This window comes from Heptranchias perlo, chromosome 8 (assembly GCF_035084215.1).
Source record: "Heptranchias perlo isolate sHepPer1 chromosome 8, sHepPer1.hap1, whole genome shotgun sequence".
Classification (NCBI taxonomy): domain Eukaryota; kingdom Metazoa; phylum Chordata; class Chondrichthyes; order Hexanchiformes; family Hexanchidae; genus Heptranchias; species Heptranchias perlo.
In genome coordinates this window covers 57,720,870-57,733,477 of record NC_090332.1, presented here as the reverse complement: position 1 = coordinate 57,733,477, position 12,608 = coordinate 57,720,870, and the positions used below count along the sequence as shown (strand labels likewise).

The 12,608-nt window shown below is 42.4% G+C and overlaps 1 protein-coding gene across 2 annotated transcripts in view; it reads left to right on the top strand.

Moving 5' to 3' along the window:
- fndc1 (fibronectin type III domain containing 1) overlaps positions 1–12,608 on the top strand; it is a 331,091-nt gene that overhangs the window by 261,080 nt on the left and 57,403 nt on the right. The window contains exon 18 of one of the 2 annotated variants that reach the window (XR_010963686.1): positions 8,326–8,410. Coding sequence is in view for 1 of the 2 variants with exons in the window: in XM_067989150.1 (XP_067845251.1) it covers positions 8,326–8,556 (231 nt within the window). In the remaining variant the exon portion in view is untranslated. Of the gene's footprint in view, positions 1–8,325; positions 8,557–12,608 lie in introns of those variants that run through there. The other variant, XM_067989150.1, reaches the window with a different exon arrangement.

Genomic DNA, 12,608 nt, shown 5'->3' with positions numbered 1-12,608 from the left:
CCTTCCCTTGGTTCCCCCAACCCTGCTGACTGACGGTCACACTCTCCCCTTCCTGCACCTGTGCTTTCCTTTGAGGTGTGACTGTACTCTGGAGTAAAGTTTCCAGAAATCCCCCCCCCCCCTCCCTTATGTGTCGGAGTGTCTCCAGCTCAACGACTCTGAGCTGGTGTGTCTCAAGGCAGAGAAACTTCCTGCAGATGTGGCAGTCCAGGACAACCTCACAGTCCACAAACTCCCACATCCTGCAATCCCGACGCATAGCCTGCAGTGGCAGCGTGGATACAAAATTAGCTAGGGGACAGATAGAATCATAGAATAGAAGTTACAACATGGAAACAGGCCCTTCGGCCCAACATGTCCATGTCGCCCAGTTTATACCACTAAGCTAGTCCCAATTGCCTGCACTTGGCCCATATCCCTCTATACCCATCTTACCCATGTAACTGTCCAAATGCTTTTTAAAAGACAAAATTGTACCCGCCTCTACTACTGCCTCTGGCAGCTCGTTCCAGACACTCACCACCCTTTGAGTGAAAAAATTGCCCCTCTGGACCCTTTTGTATCTCTCCCCTCTCACCTTAAATCTATGCCCCCTGTTATAGACTCCCCTACCTTTGGGAAAAGATTTTGACTATCGACCTTATCTATGCCCCTCATTATTTTATAGACTTCTATAAGATCACCCCTTAACCTCCTACTCTCCAGGGAAAAAAGTCCCAGTCTGTCTAACCTCTCCCTGTAAGTCAAACCATCAAGTCCCGGTAGCATCCTAGTAAATCTTTTCTGCACTCTTTCTAGTTTAATAATACCCTTTCTATAATAGGGTGACCAGAACTGTACACAGTACTCCAAGTGTGGCCTTACCAATGCCCTGTACAACTTCAACAAGACATCCCAACTCCTGCATTCAATGTTCTGACCAATGAAACCAAGCATGCCGAATGCCTTCTTCACCACCCTATCCACCTGTGACTCCACTTTCAAGGAGCTATGAATCTGTACTCCTAGATCTCTTTGTTCTATAACTCTCCCCAACGCCCTACCATTAACGGAGTAGGTCCTGGCCCGATTCGATCTACCAAAATGCATCACCTCACATTTATCTAAATTAAACTCCATCTGCCATTCATCGGCCCACTGGCCCAATTGATCAAGATCCCGTTGCAATCCCAGATAACCTTCTTCACTGTCCACAATGCCACCAATCTTGGTGTCATCTGCAAACTTACTAACCATGCCTCCTAAATTCTCATCCAAATCATTAATATAAATAACAAATAACAGCGGACCCAGCACCGATCCCTGAGGCACACCGCTGGACACAGGCCTCCAGTTTGAAAAACAACCCTCTACAACCACCCTCTGTCTTCTGTCGTCAAGCCAATTTTGTATCCAATTGGCTACCTCACCTTGGATCCCATGAGATTTAACCTTATGTAACAACCTACCATGCGGTACCTTGTCAAATGCTTTGCTGAAGTCCATGTAGACCACGTCTACTGCACAGCCCTCATCTATCTTCTTGGTTACCCCTTCAAAAAACTCAATCAAATTTGTGAGACATGATTTTCCTCTCACAAAACCATGCTGACTGTTCCTAATCAGTCCCTGCCTCTCCAAATCCCTGTAGATCCTGTCCCTCAGAATACCCTCTAACAACTTACCCACTACAGATGTCAGGCTCACTGGTCTGTAGTTCCCAGGCTTTTCCCTGCCGCCCTTCTTAAACAAAGGCACAACATTTGCTACCCTCCAATCTTCAGGCACCTCACCTGTAGCGGTGGATGATTCAAATATCTCTGCTAGGGGACCCGCAATTTCCTCCCTAACCTCCCATAACGTCCTGGGATACATTTCATCAGGTCCCGGAGATTTATCTACCTTGATGCGCGTTAAGACTTCCAGCACCTCCCTCTCTGTAATATGTACACTCCTCAAGACATCACTATTTATTTCCCCAAGTTCCCTAACATCCATGCCTTTCTCAACCGTAAATACCGATGTGAAATATTCATTCAGGATCTCACCCATTTCTTGTGGTTCCGCACATAGATGACCTTGTTGATCCTTAAGAGGCCCTACTCTCTCCCTAGTTACCCTTTTGCCCTTTATGTATTTGTAGAAGCTCTTTGGATTCACCTTTGCCTGATCTGCCAAAGCAATCTCATATCCCCTTTTTGCCCTCCTGATTTCTCTCTTAACTCTACTCCGGCAATCTCTATACTCTTCAAGGGATCCACTTGATCCCAGCTGCCTATGCATGTCATATGCCTCCTTCTTCTTTTTGACTAGTTGCTCAATCTCCCGAGTCATCCAAGGTTCCCTACTTCTACCAGCCTTGCCCTTCACTTTATAAGGAATGTGCTTACCCTGAACCCTGGTTAACACACTTTTGAAAGCCTCCCACTTACCAGACGTCCCTTTGCCTGCCAACAGACTCTCCCAATCAACTTCTGAAAGTTCCTGTCTAATACCATCAAAATTGGCCTTTCCCCAATTTAGAATTTTAACTTTTGGGCCAGACCTATCCTTCTCCATAGCTATCTTAAAACTAATGGAATTATGATCACTTGTCCCAAAGTGATCCCTCACCAACACTTCTGTCACCTGCCCTTCCTTATTTCCCAAGAGGAGGTCAAGTTTTGCCCCCTCTCTAGTCGGGCCATCCACATACTGAATGAGAAATTCCTCCTGAATACACTCAACAAATTTCTCTCCATCCAAGCCCCTAATGCTATGGCTGTCCCAGTCAATGTTGGGAAAGTTAAAGTCCCCTACTATTACCACCCTATTTTTCTTGCAGCAGTCTGTAATCTCCTTACATATTTGCTCCTCAATTTCCCGTTGACTATTTGGGGGTCTGTAGTACAATCCTATCAAAGTGATCTCTCCCTTCTTATTTTTCAGTTCTACCCATATAGACTCAGTGGGCGAACCCTCGGATATATCCCCTCTCACTACTGCCGTGATGTTCTCCCTAATCAAGAACGCAACTCCCCCTCCTCTCTTACCTCCTGCTCTATCTTTCCTATAGCATCTGTACCCTGGAACATTGAGCTGCCAGTCCTGCCCCTCCCTTATCCATGTTTCAGTAATAGCTATAACATCCCAGTCCCATGTACCCATCCATGCCCTGAGTTCATCTGCCTTGCCCATCAGACTTCTTGCATTGAAATAAATGCAGTTTAATCTAGACTTCCCTTGGTCTTTGCCCTGCTTTCTCAGACCATCTGTCCGGTCATGTTCTGTACACTCTCCCTTACTGCCTTTTGTTTCTGTCACCACTTTATTTCCCACTGACTTCCTGCATCGGTTCCCATCCCCCTGCCATATTAGTTTAAACCCTCCCCAACAGCACTGGCAAACACTCCCCCTTGGAGAGTAGTGGCGAACGGTTGTTTTTCAGTCTGGAGGGAAGTATACAGTGGTGGTCCCTAGGGGTCAGTATTAGGACCACTGCTCTTTTTGATATACATTAATGACCTGAGCTTGGGTATAGGTGGTATAATTTCAAAGTTTGCAGATAACACTAAACTCGGAAATGTAGTAAACAACGTGAAGGATAGTAACAGACTTCAGGGAGAAATAGATAGACTGGTGAAATGGGCAGACACATGGCAGATGAAATTTAATGCAGAGAACATAGGAACAGGAGTAGGCCATTCAGCCCCTCGCGCCTGCTCCGCCATTTGATAAGATCATGGCTGATCTGTGATCTAGCTCCATATATCTGCCTTTGGCCCATATCCCTTAATACCTTTGGTTGCCAAAAAGCTATCTATCTCAGATTTAAATTTAGCAATTGAGCTAGTATCAATTGCCATTTGCGGAAGAGAGTTCCAAACTTCTACCACCCTTTGTGTGTAGAAATGTTTTCTAATCTCGCTCCTGAAAGGTCTGGCTCTAATTTTTAGACTGTGCCCCCTACTCCTAAAATCCCCAACCAGCGGAAACAGTTTCTCTCTATCCACCCTATCTGTTCCCCTTAATATCTTATAAACTTCGATCAGATCACCCCTTAACCTTCGAAACTCCAGAGAATACAACCCCAATTTGTATAATCTCTCCTCTTAACTCAACCCTTGAAGTCCGGGTATCATTCTAGCACTCCCTCCAAGGCCAATATGCCCTTCCGAAGGTGCGGTGCCCAGAACTGCTCACAGTACTCCAGGTGCGGTCTAAATAGGGTTTTGTATAGCTGCAGCATAACTTCTGCCCCCTTGTACTCTAGTCCTCTAGATATAAAGGCCAGCATTCCATTAGCCTTATTGATTATTTTCTGCACCTGTTCATGACACTTCATGTACCTGAACCCCTATGTCCCTAAGTGTGAAGTGATGCATTTTGGTAGGAAGAATGAGGAGAGGCAATATAAATTAAATGGTACAATTTTAAAGGGGTTACAGGAACAAAGATCTGGGGGTGCACATACTCAAATCTTTGAAGATGGCTGGACAAGTTGAGAAGGCTGTTAAAAAAGCACATGAGAGCCTGGGCTTTATTAATAGAGGCATAGAATACAAAAGTAAGAAAGTTATGCTAATCCTTTATAAAATACTGGTTAGGTCCCAGCTGGAGTATTGTGTTCAATTCTGGGCACCACACTTTAGGAAGGATGTCAAGGCCTTAGAGAGGATTCTGAAGAGATTTACTGAAATGGTGCCAGGGATGAGGGACTTCAGTTATGTGGAGAGACTGGAGAAGCTGGGGTTGCTCTCCTTTAGTACAGAGAGGGTTAAGGGGAGATTTAATAGAAGTGTTCAAAATCATGAACGGGTTTGACAGAGTAAATAAGGAGAAACTGTTTCCAGTGGCAGACTGATCGGTAACCAGAGGGTTTAAGGTGATCGGCAAAAGAGCGAGAGGCGACATGAGGAAACGTTTTTTTATACAGTGAGTTGTAATGATCTGGAATGCACTGCCTGGAAGAGTAGTGGAAGCAGATTCAATAGTAACTTTCAAAAGGGAATTGGATAAATACTAAGGGAAAAAATTTACAGGGCTATAGGGAAAGAGCAGGGGAATGGGACTAGAATTATAGAAAGATTACAGCACTGAAGGAGGCCTTTCGGCCCATTGAGTCCATGCCGGCTCTATGCATGAGCAATCCAGCTAGTCCCACTGCTCCGCCCTATCCCCATAGCCCTGCACATTTTTTCGTTTCAAGTACTTATCCAGTTCCCTTTTGAAGGCCATGATTGAATCTGCCTCCACCACTCCCTCGGGCAGTGTATTCCAGATCCTAACTACTCGCTGTGTAAAAAAGTTTTTCCTAATATCACCATTGTTTCTTTTGCCAATCACCTTAAATCTATGCCCTCTGGTTCTTGACCCTTCCGCCAACGGGAACAGTTTATGTCTATCCACTCTGTCTAGACCCTTCATGATTTTGAATACCTCTATCAAATCTCCTCTCAACCTTCCCTGTTCCAAGGAGAACAATCCCAGCTTCTCCAGTCTATCCACGTAATTTAAGTCCCTCATCCCTGGAATCATTCTATTAAATCTCCTCTGCACCCTCTCTTAAGGCCTTCACATCCTTTCTAAAGTGCGTTGCCCAGAACGGGACACAATACACCAGTTGTGGCCGAACCAGTGTTTTATACAGGTTCATCATGACTTCCTTGCTTTTGTAGTCTATGCCTCTATTTATAAAGCCCAGGACCCCGTATGCTTTTTTAACCACTTTCTCAACCTGCCCTGCCACATTCAACGATTTATGCACATACACCCCCAGATCCCTGTGTTCCTCCACCCCTTTTAGAATTGTGCCCTCTAGTTCATATTGCCTTTCCTCATTTTTCCTACCGAAATGCATCACCTCGCATTTTTCTGCATTAAACTTCATCTGCCATGTGTCCGCCCATGCCATCAGAGTGTCTATATCCTCTTGAATATCGCTATCCTCCTCACTGTTCACTACACTTCCATGATGTGGAGATGCCGGTGATGGACTGGGGTGGACAAATGTAAGGAATCTTACAACACCAGGTTATAGTCCAACAGTTTTATTTGAAAATCACAAGCTTTCGGAAGCTTTCTCCTTCGTCAGGTGAGTGTGGGATTCCATGAAAGGTACCCGACAGCAGGCGAGCAGGAGAACAACATACACAGGGTCAAACCATAGGTGTGAACTGTGAATGCGAATTGCAGACTCCAGCTTTCTCCCAAGTTGCTAGCATCAGTGGCCGGTGGATTAATCTTCCATACCTGAAGAGTCCCAGATAATTTAGTTATGCCTATTTTGATAGAGTGTCCTGGCCAATATGTATCCCTCAACCAGTATAATTAAAACTGATTATCTGATCGTTATATCATTGCTGTTTTTGGGACCTCGCTGTGCACGAATTGGCTGCCGCATTTCCGAACATTGCAACAGTTGGAACACTGCAGAAAGTACTTCATTGGCTGAAAATCACGTTGAGATGTCCTAAGGCCATGAAAGGTGCTATATAAATGCAAGTTCTTCCTTTGATTGGATCTGGTGAAGCAAAGGTTTGCCAAGTAAATAAATGTTTGCATCTCAAGAGCCTTTTCTGATCTATCATAGATAAATTCTTAAGTATATTAGAGCTTTGCAGTAGCTCTTTCAGGACCTCCTGCCCCAAAGGGACACTCCTTTAGAAGTTGATAGTGATAAATGGGATGTAAACGTTTTAAATACAGTATTCCTTATTCCATTGAAGTTACCACTCATTTACTGTAAGCAGCTTTCTGAACCTTAATTTTGTTTTCTTGATTTAAGAACATAAGAACATAAGAAATAGGAGCAGGAGTAGGCCAATCGGCCCCTCGAGCCTGCTCCGCCATTCAATAAGATCATGGCTGATCTGATCCCAACCACAAATCTAAAGAACACAAGAAGTCGGAGCAGGACCCGGCCACATAGCCCCTGGGCCCTCTCCGCCACCCACAGGGCATTGACCGATCCGAACTCAGCTTCATGTCCAATTTCCTGCCCGCTCCCCATAACCCCTAATTCCCTTTACTTCTAGGAAACTGTCTATTTCTGTTTTAAATTTATCTAATGATGTAGCTTCCACAGCTTCCTGGGGCAGCAAATTCCACAGACCTACCACCCTCTGAGTGAAGAAGTTTCTCCTCATCTCAGTTTTGAAAGAGCAGCCCCTTATTCTAAGATTACGCCCCCTAGTTCTAGTTTCACCCATCTTTGGGAACATCCTTACTGCATCCACCCGATCAAGACCCTTCACAATCTTATATGTTTCAATAAGATCGCCTCTCATTCTTCTGAACTCCAATGAGTGGAGTCCCAATCTACTCAACCTCTCCTCATATGTCCGCCCCCTCATCCCCGGGATTAACCGAGTGAACCTTCTTTGTACTGCCTCGAGAGCAAGTATGTCTTTTCTTAAGTATGGACACCAAAACTGTATGCAGTATTCCAGGTGCGGTACAAAATATCTCTCAATTTTCCTGGCTTTTGGGCTAAAATCTCCCCCCCTCTTTCCCCCCCCCCCCACAAACTACAACACTAAAAAAAACCTGAAAAGCACCCAAAAAACAGGTTTTTAAATAGGCAATAAATTTGATTTTAATGATTCTTATGAATACCTTATCTACTGCCATAGGCCTGGAATTTCCTTGGAGCTGCTCTTGCTCCAACGCCTTAACTTTGCTGGAAATGCAGCATAAACGGGAGTTTTCATCTCATTTCGGGCCAAGTTACGTATGGTGGAGGGAAAGCGGCTCCAAGGGAATTATTGAATTTTACCTCTCAGAAATTGCTTTATTGAAAATAACATATTCCTGGAAAGCGTATAAAAAAACAATTAACCCATTTTTGAATGAAAAAAAATAATTTTATCCCTTATCTACTTGCAATCTAGATGCTTTATAAACTGACACATAACCATCATTATCATGATCATATTGAATAAATGAGGAGCTCCTTGTATTTCCTCTTAAAAAAGCAATGACCCTGAATTTCCTTTTGTACCTTCTATTTTAGTGTATGTCGAGGCACAAGGTACAGTATATCAAATAGTCAAAGCCACAGCACTTATAAGTATGTCCATTTTGTATAAAGTTGTCCCCAGACAATTACTGAGACTCACTACCTTCCATATAAATATTCACACAGAAATGTAGTTCTTCTTCATCCAGATTATCAAGTTTTCATCAAAAGATAGAAACCCAACCAAAACAAACATTAAAAAGTCATTATAAGGACTTTCAGTCCTAATTACTGTTTAGTGAAACAGTAAATCTGAAAATGGCCTGCGTTGTACATATTGTGTCTTTTGTTATTTAGAACTGAAATTTGTTTGAGTGATTTTGATTCAATACTTTGACCTGTTGCAGCTGCTCATGTGAATTATATCAGCAAAGATCCAGCAGCACCTTGTTCATTGACAGAAGCTCTGGAGCACTTTCAAGTGGATTCGCTGGTGGATATTATTCCAAAAGAACTGAAGGACGAAACCCTACCCCCCGAACGAGCTCCGCATAATATCATCATCGTGGCTGTAGAAGGCTGCCACTCCTTCATAATCCTTGACTGGGCAAAGCCTCTGAAGAACGAATTTGTAACAGGTACAATTTAATAGTTCCACCTTTATTTTGTATTTGCTCTTGGGATGTTCAAGACAATATTTATTTCCCGTCCCAAATTTCCCTGAGTCAACCACGTAGTGTGGGACTGGAGTCACATGTAGGCTGGACCAGGTAGTAGAGGCAGGTTCCCTTCCCTGAGAGACATTAGTGAACTAATTGGGTTTTTACAACAATCTGGCAGTTTTCATGGTCATTTCTTGTGCTGGCCCACAGATTACCAGATTTATTGAATTTGGTTTCAAAATGTATCATGGTAAGATTTGAACTCTTAACCTCTGGTTTGCTAGTCCAGTACCATAATCACTATACAAATAGACCATTCCTCAATAATCTAAGGTATCCCAGCAATAGGGCACAGAAATGGTGCTCAAATTAATGAAGTAATACAAATCTCATTGGCTTGTTGGTGTAATGTGGATGCAGTATATGGCATTTTGCTGACCAATCAACTAATATCTTGGTTCATTTCCACACCTCTAATCCATAATTATTTTTAAATACTTCAAGTCTTTTTTTTGTTTTAGCTTAGCTAAATATTTAAATTGCAGCATCTTGTATTTTTTTTTGGACCTGGGTATTAAAAACTTATGATTTTTCAAAGTTTATTTTTGTAATTCTTTTGTGTGAAGGTCTGTTTAATGATATTCCCAAGCCTGAGTATTTTGATCAATGGCTGGATCATACAGTGTGAAACATACTGTGTATAAGTTTGCAAAACAGATAAATGTGGCTTTAAATGTTTTTTTTTAAATTATAGATTCTATAAACTTATTTTAATGACAATGTACTTTTTGTTGACCTACGAAGCTTTTATGAAGCAACAACTTGCATTTATATTTAATGTAGAAAAACATCCCAAGGCACTTCACAGGAGCCACTATCAAACAAAATTTGATACTGAGCCACAAAAGGAGATATTAGGACAGGTGACCAAAAGCTTGGGCAAAGAGGTAGGTTTTTAGGATTGTCTTAAAGGAAAAGAGAGAGGTAGAGAGAAGATTTAAGGTCGAAAGGCACTATATCAGTGCAAGTTTTTCTCTTCTTTCTTTCTTTCTTTGTATTTAGATAGTTTACAACAGCAACAACAACTTGCATTTTTATAGTGCCTTTAACATAGTAAAACGTCCCAAGGAACATCACAGGAGCATTATCAAACAAAATTTGACACCGAGCCACATGAAGAGGTATTAGGACAGGTGATCAAAAGCTTGGTCAAAGAGGTAGGTTTCAAGGAGCATCTTAAAGGAGGAGAGGGAGGTAGAGAGGCGGAAAGGTTTAGGGAGGGAATTCCAGAACTTAGGACCTAGACAGCTGAATGCGATTAAATGGTGGAGCGATTAAAATCGGGAATGCACAAAAGGCAAGAATTGAAGGAGTGCAGAGATCTTGTAGGGCTGGAGGAGGTTACAGAGGATAGGGAGAGACGAGGCCATGGAGGGATTTGAAAACGAGGATGAAAATTTTTAAATCGAGGCATTCCCAGACTGGGAGCCAATGTAAGTCAGCGAGCACAGGGGTAATGGGAGAACAGGACTTGGTGCAAGTTAGGATACATGCAGCAGAGTTTTGGATGGGGGGGGGGGGTGGAAGAGAGGGGCACATTTTGTGGGGGGTGGGGGGAAGAAGAGAGGGGGCACATTTTGAGCTACTCTGGAACTCCACCTAGTTCACCACTGATGGGCCCAACAGCTCCTACACCTGATTAGAACAGATGTAGATTCCATTCAACCTAGGGGAGGCCCCAGCTGCTAAGAGGAGAATTGATCCCAGAGGAATCCAATATGGTTGGAGAGATATCAAAAAATGGGGAAGGCAATTTATTAATATCTTTTTTGACCTCCTTTTCAGCCTATTTTGGGCTCTGGGTCATTCCTTCCTCTGCTGCATCATTACAGGGGCAATCACGCGCCACAAGTATTCAAATGATATTGTCCCCGGGACGTAATCAATGGCAGGCCACAGCGGTGGACCCCAAAAGTACCCCCTTCCACACTTATGCTCCATCCAGAGAATATCGGGGGATTTCCAGGATTTAAACTCTATTTTACCTCAATGTATTGAGGGAAAAAAACATTTTCCATGAACTTTTTACCCTTTGGACCAGGAAAAATCGACGTTTTGGTCATCATCGCAGGTGCTAGAAAACAAATGCTGGATTTCGAGCCTATACGTTAATAAGTTTAGCTTTCACTAACCACCTAAAACCTTAAAGAAAGTTTTGAGAAAAAACACATAACTTCTGTTCATTAAGGGAAGAGTCCAAGGGGTGAGCAGGTTAGGCGCACTGAAACCAAACTCGTAACTTAAGACACAGATGGGATAGTGTTTCGTCCTGAAGGGACTGTGCATGTCCCATGGCCAAAGTTGAAAATGGCCATCAAGAGTTATGCCATCAGACCACCAACATGGAATTTTCACATTAATTTTACCATCTCCAGCACTCCGGGAAATTGTCAATCATGTTCATGGATACAAACTGGGGCTGTTCATTGCCGCAAGGATAAATGGACCCTTTGAAGCTTTTTTAAACAGAACCCAAATTGTTACAAAGCAATTCCAGTGCTTGAAACAGTATTGTTTACATGCTTCCAGTGTTTCTAAAGGATGGAGTCGCATTTATGAAAATAGGGAAAGGCAAATGTAAGCAAATTTACATTTATCTAAATCATAATATCAGATCATAAGGTTGTCAGTAATGGATATTGCTGTTATTAGGCACCAAGAGTTCAGCTAACAGCACCAAGAAGTCTGGTGGTGTTGGCAAGTTAGAAAAGTTCACAAATTTGTGCTAAATAGTTATGCGTTTGAAGCGAATAAGAACACCATTTATTTTCAGTAAGGTTTGTCATAACAGAGTTGGTTTAAGGTTTAAAGTTCTTCCAGATGTCTACTGTTTCCTATTATATTCCAGCTACACTAATCTTTCACTTCTTTTGGACCAGATAATGGGGGAGAAATTAAAGCTAGCAGAAGTTTTGTCTTATTACAGTTGTTAGTTTAAGTTCTTGTTTTGTTGTTCTTTCTCCTGCTTGAACTATAATGGACATGGGGTAGTGCTTGCATTAGGCACGTGCTTGCCTCTTGTAATAAAATGTACTAGGATAATGCAAACGTGAATTTTCCACTGAGTGGTCTTGACACAGTAATGTCCTCCGAGTTCTAACCCCATATTACTTCTATTTTTCTTCAGTTATCCCATAATTCAGCACTGAATAATGCTGCTCATCCCAAACTACAAAGAATTGTCCCCATGCAGGATCTTTGAATTCCAAAGTAGTCCACAGAGTTCACATCACCAATTTAAAAATAGGATTGAAATTTCAATAGGCAAAGCTGTTCTTACTTTTTCAACAGTATTTAATATGAAAAAGATACAGCGATGTGAGATCCAAGTCGATTATTGGAAACAGGCGGGCTGCTCTCAGCACAAGGGTGTAACAGGATTTTTCTCTTGCTCTCTTGGGTGTAAAGGATTGCTTAGGTGGAGCACATAGAGGAAAATCAGGCACGGAGTATTGCAGGCTGTGCGATTTTCCATCCATTTAAAGTAATGGTCAGACAGACTCTGTTACAGGCTTAGAGTGTTCTCCACCTGACCTTCATCTATGACATCTGCCCTAATATTTCATAATATCTTACTAGAATGACTGTGCTCATCTTCACTTTTGCAGGAAAATGGCTGTTTTAATTTTAATACATCATAACTCATTGAACATCTGCTAAGTTCTATCACCAATAATATTTATTTTTAGAAAAGCATCAAAATTACTAAGATAAAGCCATTAAGCAGCTTTAATATCCAAATTTATGCATGATACTGATTGAATGGACCTAAGAGAAGATTGTTGCCTGCCAGTTATGTAGTCAGATAGATAGTTCGCTGAAACTGAAGGTGCAGTTGCTTTCGTTGACTTTGGTTAGAAATGGAGTTCATAGGGGTTCACAATCTGGCTTTACCACTGGGATTGGCAATCTCAGGGAGTGAACCTAATTTTAATGGCTGGACAATCTCAGTGTCCTAAAATGCATCC